The sequence below is a fragment of the Ranitomeya variabilis genome, chromosome 5 (assembly GCF_051348905.1).
Source record: "Ranitomeya variabilis isolate aRanVar5 chromosome 5, aRanVar5.hap1, whole genome shotgun sequence".
In the NCBI taxonomy this organism is placed as follows: Eukaryota; Metazoa; Chordata; class Amphibia; order Anura; family Dendrobatidae; genus Ranitomeya; species Ranitomeya variabilis.
The window spans coordinates 431,215,018-431,227,781 of record NC_135236.1 but is presented as its reverse complement, the minus strand read 5'-3'; the positions used below and the strand labels follow the sequence as shown (position 1 = coordinate 431,227,781).

At 44.7% G+C, this 12,764-nt stretch overlaps 1 protein-coding gene across 1 annotated transcript in view; it reads right to left on the bottom strand.

Moving 5' to 3' along the window:
- Nucleotides 1–12,764, bottom strand: part of TRHDE (thyrotropin releasing hormone degrading enzyme) — a 1,510,236-nt gene that overhangs the window by 139,085 nt on the left and 1,358,387 nt on the right. Inside the window, exon 15 of the mRNA XM_077265293.1 lies at nucleotides 11,863–11,970. Within this exon, the coding sequence (XP_077121408.1) occupies nucleotides 11,863–11,970 (108 nt within the window). The remainder of the gene's footprint in view (nucleotides 1–11,862; nucleotides 11,971–12,764) is intronic.

The following is a 12,764-nucleotide window of genomic DNA, read 5'->3' as shown; positions in this document are numbered from 1 at the left end:
GGGGTTAAAGGTTACCTTTGAAATTGGTTCAATTAGGCTTCGGCCTACACTCTGCTCCCCCTGCAGAGCCCGGGCTCCAACACCGCCAGTTGGGGCCCGGTACTGCTAGCTGCACAGAGCCAAACACCAGCCAATGTGTCAGTGGGGTTCAGCACCGCCAGCTGTTCCCCTGCTGTGCAGCCGGCAACGTGTCCTGCAACAGCCACGCAGGCACAACAGACCCAAAGCTGCCGCCAGTGCAGGCTTCGGCCTACACTCTGCTCCCTCTCCTCCTCCTGCTGACCCTGGGCTCCAACACCGCCAGTTGGGGCCCGGTACTGCTAGCTGCACAGAGAAAAACACCAGCCAATGTGTCAGTGGGGTTCAGCACCGCCAGCTGTTCCCCTGCTGTGTAGCCGGCATCGTGTCCTGCAAAAGCCACGCAGACACAAGAACTGAAATTGAAGGGAACCTGTCCCCCCTCCCCCAGGCGTTTGTACGTTTTACAGCCACCTTGTACAGCGGTAATGCTGCATGTGTGCAAGGTGGCTCATAAACGTATTCTCCTCGCACATGTGGAACTGAAAACACGTCTAAAATGTGTCCTCTGTGTGACCATTTAACCGTCCCGGAGGTGTGACTTTCCTTTGTAATGACACGCTGCAACCCCCTTGGTAGCGCTGCCCATCTTCTGGCATCATTGTTTGGCTGCCTGCGCCTCTGCGGCCGCCCTGACCCACACAACGCCCCTTGGTGTCTTATTTATTGGGACTGCGAGGGTGTGATTGATGGGCATGAGCAGTGCATCAGTTCGCCTGTCCCTCATCTCCTTCCGCCTTCTTCAGACTGTGCGGCTTCATGGCCGTGGCATGCGATAAGGGATCAGCTGACGCCGCACAGTCTGAAGCGGGTGTAAGGACCCGAGTGTGAGAGGCGAACATATGTGCTGCGCCAGGCCATGAATCCCAGACCCGCAGTGTTTTAACAATGTTAAGACACTGCGGGGCTGGGATTCATGGTCATCGCGAACCGCACCGGCCGACATTAAATGATGTCAGAAGATGGGCAGCGCTAACAGCGCTAGGCCAGGGGATAACACGACAGCGCAGACTCCTGTACAGCAAATAACAACGCTCAGGAGGCTGCACCCAGCACCAAGGTGGGATTCTTGACATCTGTGCTGCATCTCATTATGAAGGGAACTCGCGCCTCCAACACAGTTTGACTGTATAAAGGGCTAAATGTTATACGTGTTTCATTCAGCGTGTGCAAGGAGAAAAATTAAAAGAGCAACCTTTGACTTGTGCAGCACTACTGCTGCATAAGCTGTGGCTCTTCTACTTTGTAACCCCTGAGGGGGGGTTAAAGGTTACCTTTGAAATTGGTTCAATTAGGCTTCGGCCTACACTCTGCTCCCCCTGCAGAGCCCGGGCTCCAACACCGCCAGTTGGGGCCCGGTACTGCTAGCTGCACAGAGCCAAACACCAGCCAATGTGTCAGTGGGGTTCAGCACCGCCAGCTGTTCCCCTGCTGTGCAGCCGGCAACGTGTCCTGCAACAGCCACGCAGGCACAACAGACCCAAAGCTGCCGCCAGTGCAGGCTTCGGCCTACACTCTGCTCCCTCTCCTCCTCCTGCTGACCCTGGGCTCCAACACCGCCAGTTGGGGCCCGGTACTGCTTTCTGCACAGAGAAAAACACCAGCCAATGTGTCAGTGGGGTTCAGCACCGCCAGCTGTTCCCCTGCTGTGTAGCCGGCATCGTGTCCTGCAAAAGCCACGCAGACACAAGAACTGAAATTGAAGGGAACCTGTCCCCCCTCCCCCAGGCGTTTGTACGTTTTACAGCCACCTTGTACAGCGGTAATGCTGCATGTGTGCAAGGTGGCTCATAAACGTATTCTCCTCGCACATGTGGAACTGAAAACATGTCTAAAATGTGTCCTCTGTGTGACCATTTAACCGTCCCGGAGGTGTGACATTCCTTTGTAATGACACGCTGCAACCCCCTTGGTAGCGCTGCCCGTCTTCTGGCATCATTGTTTGGCTGCCTGCGCCTCTGTAGCCGCCCTGACCCACACAACGCCCCTCGGTGTCTTATTTATTGGGACTGCGAGGGTGTGATTGATGGGCATGAGCAGTGCATCAGTTCGCCTGTCCCTCATCTCCTTCCGCCTTCTTCAGACTGTGCGGCTTCATGGCCGTGGCATGCGATAAGGGATCAGCTGATGCCGCACAGTCTGAAGCGGGTGTAAGGACCCGAGTGTGAGAGGCGAACATATGTGCTGCGCCAGGCCATGAATCCCAGACCCGCAGTGTTTTAACAATGTTAAGACACTGCGGGGCTGGGATTCATGGTCATCGCGATCCGCACCGGCCGACATTAAATGATGTCAGAAGATGGGCAGCGCTAACAGCGCTAGGCCAGGGGATAACACGACAGCGCAGACTCCTGTACAGCAAATAACAACGCTCAGGAGGCTGCACCCAGCACCAAGGTGGGATTCTTGACATCTGTGCTGCGTCTCATTATGAAGGGAACTCGCGCCTCCAACACAGTTTGACTGTATAAAGGGCTAAATGTTATACGTGTTTCATTCAGCATGTGCAAGGAGAAAAATTAAAAGAGCAACCTTTGACTTGTGCAGCACTACTGCTGCATAAAGGTACCGTCACACTAAGCGACGCTGCAGCGATAGCGACAGCAATGCCGATCGCTGCAGCGTCGCTGTGTGGTCGCTGGAGAGCTGTCACACAGACCGCTCTCCAGCGACCAGCGATGCCGAGGTCCCCGGGTAACCAGGGTAAACATCGGGTTGCTAAGCGCAGGGCCGCGCTTAGTAACCCGATGTTTACCCTGGTTACCAGCGTAAAAGTTAAAAAAACAAACAGTACATGCTCACCTGCGCGTCCCCCAGCGTCTGCATCCTGACGCTGACTGAGCTCCGGCCCTAACAGCAGAGCGGTGACGTCACCGCTGTGCTTTCACTTTCAGTTTAGGGCCGGCGCTCAGTCAGTGTCAGGAAGCAGACGCTGGGAGACGCGCAGGTGAGTATGTGCTGTTTGTTTTTTTAACTTTTACGCTGGTAACCAGGGTAAACATCGGGTTACTAAGCGCGGCCCTGCGCTTAGTAACCCGATGTTTACCCTGGTTACCAGTGTAAAATATCGCTGGTATCGTCGCTTTTGCTGTCAAACACGGCGATACACGGCGACCTAGCGACCAAATAATGTGCAGACCTTCTAGCAGCGACCAGCAATTTCACAGCGGGATCCAGATCGCTGCTGCGTGTCAAATTCAGCGATATCGCCATCCAGGTCGCTGCAACGTCACGGATTGCTGGCGATATCGCCTAGTGTGACGGTACCTTAAGCTGTGGCTCTTCTACTTTGTAACCCCTGAGGGGGGGTTAAAGGTTACCTTTGAAATTGGTTCAATTAGGCTTCGGCCTATACTCTGCTCCCCCTGCAGAGCCCGGGCTCCAACACCGCCAGTTGGGGCCCGGTACTGCTAGCTGCACAGAGCCAAACACCAGCCAATGTGTCAGTGGGGTTCAGCACCGCCAGCTGTTCCCCTGCTGTGCAGCCGGCAACGTGTCCTGCAACAGCCACGCAGGCACAACAGACCCAAAGCTGCCGCCAGTGCAGGCTTCAGCCTACACTCTGCTCCCTCTCCTCCTCCTGCTGACTCTGGGCTCCAACATCGCCAGTTGGGGCCCGGTACTGCTAGCTGCACAGAGAAAAACACCAGCCAATGTGTCAGTGGGGTTCAGCACCGCCAGCTGTTCCCCTGCTGTGTAGCCGGCATCGTGTCCTGCAAAAGCCACGCAGACACAAGAACTGAAATTGAAGGGAACCTGTCCCCCCTCCCCCAGGCGTTTGTACGTTTTACAGCCACCTTGTACAGCGGTAATGCTGCATGTGTGCAAGGTGGCTCATAAACGTATTCTCCTCGCACATGTGGAACTGAAAACACGTCTAAAATGTGTCCTCTGTGTGACCATTTAACCGTCCCGGAGGTGTGACTTTCCTTTGTAATGACACGCTGCAACCCCCTTGGTAGCGCTGCCCATCTTCTGGCATCATTGTTTGGCTGCCTGCGCCTCTGCGGCCGCCCTGACCCACACAACGCCCCTCGGTGTCTTATTTATTGGGACTGCGAGGGTGTGATTGATGGGCATGAGCAGTGCATCAGTTCGCCTGTCCCTCATCTCCTTCCGCCTTCTTCAGACTGTGCGGCTTCATGGCCGTGGCATGCGATAAGGGATCAGCTGACGCCGCACAGTCTGAAGCGGGTGTAAGGACCCGAGTGTGAGAGGCGAACATATGTGCTGCGCCAGGCCATGAATCCCAGACCCGCAGTGTTTTAACAATGTTAAGACACTGCGGGGCTGGGATTCATGGTCATCGCGAACCGCACCGGCCGACATTAAATGATGTCAGAAGATGGGCAGCGCTAACAGCGCTAGGCCAGGGGATAACACGACAGCGCAGACTCCTGTACAGCAAATAACAACGCTCAGGAGGCTGCACCCAGCACCAAGGTGGGATTCTTGACATCTGTGCTGCGTCTCATTACGAAGGGAACTCGCGCCTCCAACACAGTTTGACTGTATAAAGGGCTAAATGTTATACGTGTTTCATTCAGCATGTGCAAGGAGAAAAATTAAAAGAGCAACCTTTGACTTGTGCAGCACTACTGCTGCATAAGCTGTGGCTCTTCTACTTTGTAACCCCTGAGGGGGGGTTAAAGGTTACCTTTGAAATTGGTTCAATTAGGCTTCGGCCTACACTCTGCTCCCCCTGCAGAGCCCGGGCTCCAACACCGCCAGTTGGGGCCCGGTACTGCTAGCTGCACAGAGCCAAACACCAGCCAATGTGTCAGTGGGGTTCAGCACCGCCAGCTGTTCCCCTGCTGTGCAGCCGGCAACGTGTCCTGCAACAGCCACACAGGCACAACAGACCCAAAGCTGCCGCCAGTGCAGGCTTCGGCCTACACTCTGCTCCCTCTCCTCCTCCTGCTGACCCTGGGCTCCAACACTGCTAGTTGGGGCTCTAGGAAGACAAGCTTGAATAGGTCCCCATCCTGGTTCCAGCACCGTCAGCTGGTTCCGGGCAGAGCCTTTGGCTTAGGTGCCTCCCTCTGGGTATCCGAGTTCCACCAACGTCAGGTGGTCCTTGGTAGTGCTTTCAGGCACGGGTACCTCCTGCTTAGTAACCGGGTTCCAGTAACGTCAGCTGGTCCTCGGTCGTTCCATTGGCTCTTGGACCTTCGGCTACCCATCCGGGTTCCAGTACCGTCAGCTGGTTCTCGGCAGTGTCTTTTGCTCTTGTAGCTTCTGCTCCCCATCCTGGTTCCAGTACCGTCAGCTGGTTCCGGGCAGAGCCTTTGGCTTAGGTGCCTCCCTCTGGGTATCCGAGTTCCACCAACGTCAGGTGGTCCTTGGTAGTGCTTTCAGGCACGGGTACCTCCTGCTTAGTAACCGGGTTCCAGTAACGTCAGCTGGTCCTCGGTAGTTCCATTGGCTCTTGGACCTTCGGCTACCCATCCAGGTTCCAGCACCGTCAGCTGGTTCTCGGCAGTGTCTTTTGCTCTTGTACCTTCTGCTCCCCATCCTGGTTCCAGTACCGTCAGCTGGTTCCGGGCAGAGCCTTTGGCTTAGGTGCCTCCCTCTGGGTATCCGAGTTCCACCAACGTCAGGTGGTCCTTGGTAGTGCTTTCAGGCACGGGTACCTCCTGCTTAGTAACCGGGTTCCAGTAACGTCAGCTGGTCCTCGGTAGTTCCATTGGCTCTTGGACCTTCGGGTAGCCATCCGAGTTCCAGTTCCATCAGCTGTTTCTCGGCATTTTCTCAGCCTTCTTGTACCTTCTGCTACATTTCCAAGTTCAAGAGACTAAACACGATGACCCGGAAGACCACCCCTAAGATGACGACGACACCAGAGACGACAACCACCGTGATGACGACGACCCTGGAGACGACGACCCTGAAGACCACCCCGATGACGACGACCCCGGACACGACGACCCTGGAGACGACGACGACCTGGAAGACCGAGAAGCAGAAGAACAAGAGGCTGCAGAACAAAGAGCAGAAGAACATTAAGCATAAGACTAAATATCAGAGCAAAAGATATTATCTAAATTATAAGCAGAAGAAGACTAAGCAGTGTATGGGGGTGAGTCCGTTCCTCCTTGTGGTGCCCCTGGATAAAGCCTGATGCTGCAGGCCAAACTGAACGCGGACAAATGTAACTGTTTTGTGACAGGCAGAACGGAAGGTGTAATCTTCAAACTTTTATAGATAACAACTACGGGAATGCCTGTCACAAATAAGAATATGATGAAGAAGTAGAATATGAAGAAGATAATAGTAAAATAAAAAGAATATGAACAATGTAACAAAAAAAAAATAGGTAGAAGATGAAGAAGAAGATGAATAAGGTGAAGAAGTTGATGTCAAAGAAGCTGATGATGAGGATAATGAAGAAGAAAGTGTGGGAGAAGTATAAAAGAAGGTGAAGGGCGTGGAAGTAGTGAAACATCAATATCTGACAAAATAAAAAAAAAATTAACATAGTCAAAATCTTTCTAACGCCGAATGTCATAAAAAACAAAACAAAATCCTGCTATTCTATTAGATTGGGCTAAACCTCTGTGCCTTTAATGTCTCCGCCACGTCCCCCAATACATCCTACATTATTCTTAGTTGTTTTCCTTCATGTAGAGTGAACCTACAAGTTTATAAAGGGTTTATTTTAATTCCGATATTTTCGTCCCATTGACTTGCATTGGGATCGGGTATCGGTATCGGATTAGATCCGATACTTTGACGGTATCGGCCGATACTTTCCGATACCGATACTTTCCGATATTGGAAGGTATCGCTCAACACTAATGATAATACAACTATGATAAAACTCTGTATAACCCATTAGATATGGAGCCTTAATCAGGACCTTTTTCTTAAGAAAAGCCTGTCACATTGACCATAGTGAAATCCATATTCATGTTAGAGAGAATGTAATGCTTATTTTAAACTTAGGAGTGTAGTAAATATTTCTAATTAATTTATTAATTAATTTCTAATTGTGGCCCCAAATGGGTTTCTAAATCTAAAATTTTAAGGGATATGAATTAATTAAAAAAATGCAGAAAAATTAATAAAAATGTATATCAATCTAACTAACTTCTCTTACACTATAACATAGTTACATGGTATGGCTGAAAAAAGACATATGTCCGTCAAGTTCAACTAAGGGATCTGAAATGCCTTTTAGACATCATTTCAAAGGTGACAGGTCTGATTTAAAATTGTCTATGTTGCTATGCTATTGGATCTTATCCAAAACTGTTAAATTGCTCCATTGAGTATGACCTCAAATACGATGTGTGTCATTTTTACAGTTCATACAACTCCAACTTGCAGAGCTGGCAATTTTGCTGACATGCCCTCACTATGTAGCTTAGTACAGCTATAACCAATTGGAAAAATTTAATCTGTACAAGTATTGATTAGTGTGAAATGAAATAAATGGTTGACTACATTTAGAAAGCAACACTGTATGCTCAATGTCACACATGCTAGTGTTGCATTATCCATTAAATCTACAATTATGTTTAATATAACTCGTACTAAAACCCATTACTGGTATCAGTGTGCATGAAAAAGCAAGAATCAATACTTTATTGACTTCTTAAGAATTGTGGATAAATTACAAAATTCATGCAGTGTGAATAACATGACAAATCAATATGCAGTTTATATGTTTTATATTCAGGAATACTCCAATATCTCGTATGTTTTCGATAAACAAAAATAAATATTATCGTATTTCCAAGAACAATTTCACATATGGAGTTGAAGCCCAAACATGCAGTGCTATTTATTGTAGCCCAAAAAGATTGATTTTAAGAAAAAAAGGGACTGATAGCAAAACCAACCTAAATGTCCATAACATTTAATAATAATGCAGCATTGATTTCTTCGGAGCCCTTTCAAAAATGAACATGAGCTCAGATGAGTTGCAACTTGCTATATTAAATTATATTTCATTATTCTGGCAGACACAATCAAAATGTTGCCCTATTGTGCTTAATTTATCCAAACTATCAAATACAATTCTTGTTGCCCATATAAATTAGCAATTACAAGTTTTAAGGTCTGCAGCCATGCACTGTATATGTTTTCCAAATGCCATAAGCCCCAAACACTGAGAAACGTCTAAACCTATGTTTAATGTTTTTAAAAAAGTATTTATAAACTATATTTTTATATGTAAAATAGCCTTATGACTAGTTAATGGGGCATGCGTATCATCGCCAGCTCGCTGCAAATCTCATGGCTTTCTTCATTCATGTCATTGCTCCTCAGAACCGTGCTGCGCATGTCCGGAAGTGAAGAAGATGGGCGAGAGGCAGGCACCTCCATGTGCACCTTGCCACAAATTGTACTCCAACCCCTGCTGGAGAAATATTTATGGAAAATTGAATGCCGCTGCTCATCATGCCCCTTCTCAGACCCAGCTCTGCCCATCTTGTCCGAGCTGGGAGAAACTGACGTGAAGATGCTAGAAGTCACAAAATGTAAATGCAGTTCCAAGTTGTTGTGAGTAAATATTGTGACTGGCATGAAAGTTTTGATGAATCAGGCCCATAGTGTGCTGCCCTTTTAATGGATAGTGCTTGAATAGGCCAATTTTCCATCCCAATTCTTTGAGGCATCTTGTGTCATTATAAATATATCTTATATTTTTTTATTTTATTTTGTTTTCAAGAACATTTGTAATTTTCAAAAGGAAAATATTTGTCTACTTCTTTATTCCTTGGACCCCAAATTTATTTCTACCCTGGGTTTATACTGTAATTACATATCTTGAAAGTATAATCCTGTATACTGCAATTTGTTAACCTGCTTTGAGGACTTTTCTCTTGATCTATGTGTAAAAAGGAAAAGGCACACACGACACCATGCACCAAATCACATGAACATTTTGACACAAATTTTATACTCAAGTAAGGAAACTAATAGGTGCAATGTGCTCAGAGATGCAACAAATTAATCTAATAGTATGAACCATGATAATGAAAATGATAGTGTTGGCCCCCTTAAAAATAGACTGGGTGAAATGGTGGATGAGGATGAGGAAAAAGCCAAAATGCTAAATGACTTTTTTCAACAGTATTTACACAAGAAAATCCCATGAAGGACAACATGATCAGTGATAACAAAAATTCTCCATTAAATGTCACCTGCTTAACCCAGCAGGAAGAATGGCGGTGTCTTAAAATCAATAAAGTTGAAAAATCCCTGGGCCCGGATGGGATACATCCCCGAGTACTGCAGGAATTAAGTACAGTCATTGATAGACCATTACTTTTAATCTTTAAAGAGTCCATAATAACAGGGTCTGTACCACAGGACTGGTGTATAGCAAATGTGGTGCCAATATTTAAAAGGGGGACAAAAACTGAACTTGGAAATTATAGGCCAGTAAGCTTAACCTCTACTGTGGGTAAAATCCTGGTGGGCATTCTAAGGGATGCTATACCGGAGTATCTGAAGTGGAATAACCTCATGACCCAGTATCAGCACGGGTTTACTAGGGACCGTTCATGTCAGACTAATTTGATCAGCTTCTATGAAGAGGTAAGATCTGGACTGGACTAAGGGAACGCAGTGGACATAGTGTATATGGACTTTTCAAAAGCTTTTGATACGGTGCCACATAAAAGGTTGATACATAAAATGAGAATAATGGTGATAGGGGGAAATATGTGTAAGTGGGTAAAGAGCTGGCTCAGGGATAGGAAACAAAGGGTGGTTATTAATGGAGCACACTCGGACTGGGTCGCAGTTAGCAGTGGGGTACCACAGGGGTCAGTATTGGGCCCTCTTCTTTTTAACATATTTATTAATGACCTTGTAGGGGGCATAGAGAGTAGAATTTCAATATTTGCAGATGACACTAAACTCTGCAGGGTAATCAATACAGAGGAGGACAATTTAATATTACAGGAAGATTTATGTAAACTAGAAGCTTGGGCTGATAAATGGCAAATGAGCTTTAATGGGGATAAATGTAAGGTCATGAACTTGGACAGAAGAAATAAGATGTATAATTATGTGCTTAATTGTAAAACACTAGGAAAAACTGTCACTGATAAAGACCTGGGTGTATGGGTGGATGACAAACTCAGTGGCCAGTGTCAGGCAGCTGCTACAAAGGCAAATAAAATAATGGGATGCATTAAAAGAGGCATAGATTCTCATGAGGAGAACATAAGTTTACCTCTATACAAGTCACTAGTTTGACCACACTTAGAATACTGTGCACGGTTCTGGTCTCTGGTGTTTAAGAAAGACATAGCTGAACTAGAGCGGGTGCAGAGAAGAGCGACAAAGGTTATTAGAGGACTGGGGGGTCTATAATACCAAGATAGGTTATTACACTTGGGGCCATTTAGTTTGGAAAAACAAAGGCTAAGGGGTGATTTATTACAATGTATAAATTACATAAGGGGACAGTACAAAGACCTTTCTAATGATCTTTTTATTCATAGACCTGAGACGGGGGCATCCTGTACGTCTAGAGGAAAGAAGGTTTAATCATAATCTTCTTTACTGTAAGAGCAGTGAGACTATGGAACTCTCTGCCATATGATGTTGTAATGAGTGATTAACTACTAAAATTTAAGAGGGGACTGGATGCCTTTCTTAAAAAGTATAATGTTACAGGGTATATACACTAGATTCCTTGATAGGGCATTGATCCAGGGAACTAGTCTGATTGCCGTGTGTGGAGTCAGGGAGGAATTTTTTTCCCCAATGTGGAGCTTACTTTTTGCCACATGTTTTTTTTTTCCTTCCTCTGGATCAACATGTTATGCTATGTGTTGAACTAGATGGGCTTTAAGTCTTCCTTCAACCTTAAATACTATGTTACTATGTTATAATGATTGAATGACAAACAAAGCTATACACAGGTATACAATAGAGAAAATACGTATTTTTATTTTAGTGCATGAAATAAGTATTTGATACAATCGAAAAACAGAACTTAATATTTGATACAGATATGTAATTATGTACAAATCATACAATGTGATTTTCTGGATTGTTTTTAAGATTGTGTCTCTCACAATTGAAGTGTACCTACTATAAAAATTCAAGATCTCCCCATTCTTTGTAGGTGGCAAAACTTGCAAAATCGGCAGTATATCAAATACTTATTTTCTCCATTATAGGTCAATACCAGAACTCTTTTCTCCATTGTTGCTATGTCACAGAGAAGGCACAATCTTCCTGCTGTTTTATTATTTTTATCATTAAATGCATTTGAATTTGTGCATGTGTGTGTGGGTATGTGCGGGAGTTTATGTTTTTGTGTGTATTTAACTGTGATAAAATTCACACTGAAAATTATGTTTTTTTGAAAAGGCGGTTTGTTCATACAAACATATAAAAGATTATCCAATTTTTATCCAAAAAAGGAAAATTTTTCATTTGTAATGTCATCCATATGCCTTTCATATGGTAATTGTATTTATCCATCAGCAATAAATAAAATTTGCAAAACCATAAAGTTTACTATGTTAATAATGGCAATGTATAGATGAAAAATCTGATGCTATACAGCTGATCCAAGTGGGATCCAATTTTTTTTGAGCATATACAGTTGAATAGTTGTAAGAGACTATTGCAGTGACATTAGATTCAGGTAAATAAATGCTTATCTGATCAACATTTATCTGAGTGCTATCCGCTTTTTTCATGGACTGTACTTTGATCAAAACTAGGGTTGTGTGAACATAGCCAAACAGTAATGCAATAAAAAATGCATGGTGCTTGCTTTCCATTTTTAATAGATAAATGCTCACTCACCGATTTCTGTTACTAGAAATCCAGTCAGAGATCATTGTTGCTGCTTCTTGATGACACTGCTTGTTGCCAAAACTGCAAGCCAACATTATAACTTCTCTTCTGAGCTCCCTAATTACAAAAAGGGGAAAAAAGGTAATTATGTAGATTTGGTAAAGATTTATTAACCCCAGTACATTGTTTAAGTAAAATATTGCAATAAAAAAATATTGTTACAATTAACTTGCCTTGTGATAAAAATAAAACAGTAATTATTTCGCTTTCACATAATTCTGTTTTCCAACATACGTGATTACTTTTGTCTTTGCTGAAAACATGTGCCTGAGTTTTTATTTTACATTCTATGCTCTGTTCTGAAATAACAACTAGCAACAAGCAGCTCCAATATTCATTTATATATTTATCTCCTGATAATACTTTGCATTTTATGAACCTCACAGGTAGAATATTCAAATTACTGTTTGTGGTTTGAAAAAGCCATAATTCTGATTTTAATTATGTTCTTTTATTGCTTAAATGTGCTGTTTGCCAAACAACAGCAAAATAATACATTAGCAAAGTGTAAATATTCTGTAAAGAAACTCACACTTAAGCAATTCTGCTTTACATTGAGATAAAAGGTTAGAGCAACAATGTCTTCAATTGATCAGCTGTCAATAACTGAAAATGTTATCTTAGCAGATGTAGCAATCACTAAATTCTGACATACTGAGGCAAAAGATTTCACTTATACCATTGATTTTGCCTTAAAGGCATGTTTAGAACTTTTGTCATTGTACAAATCTGATATTAATTTAGCAAACCATAGGGGAGTAATCGTAAAATAAGCACAATGTCCTACTTCAATTTATTTTAGACCAACACATTTTTAACAGAATTTTCACTACCAGCACTGAAAATCAGAA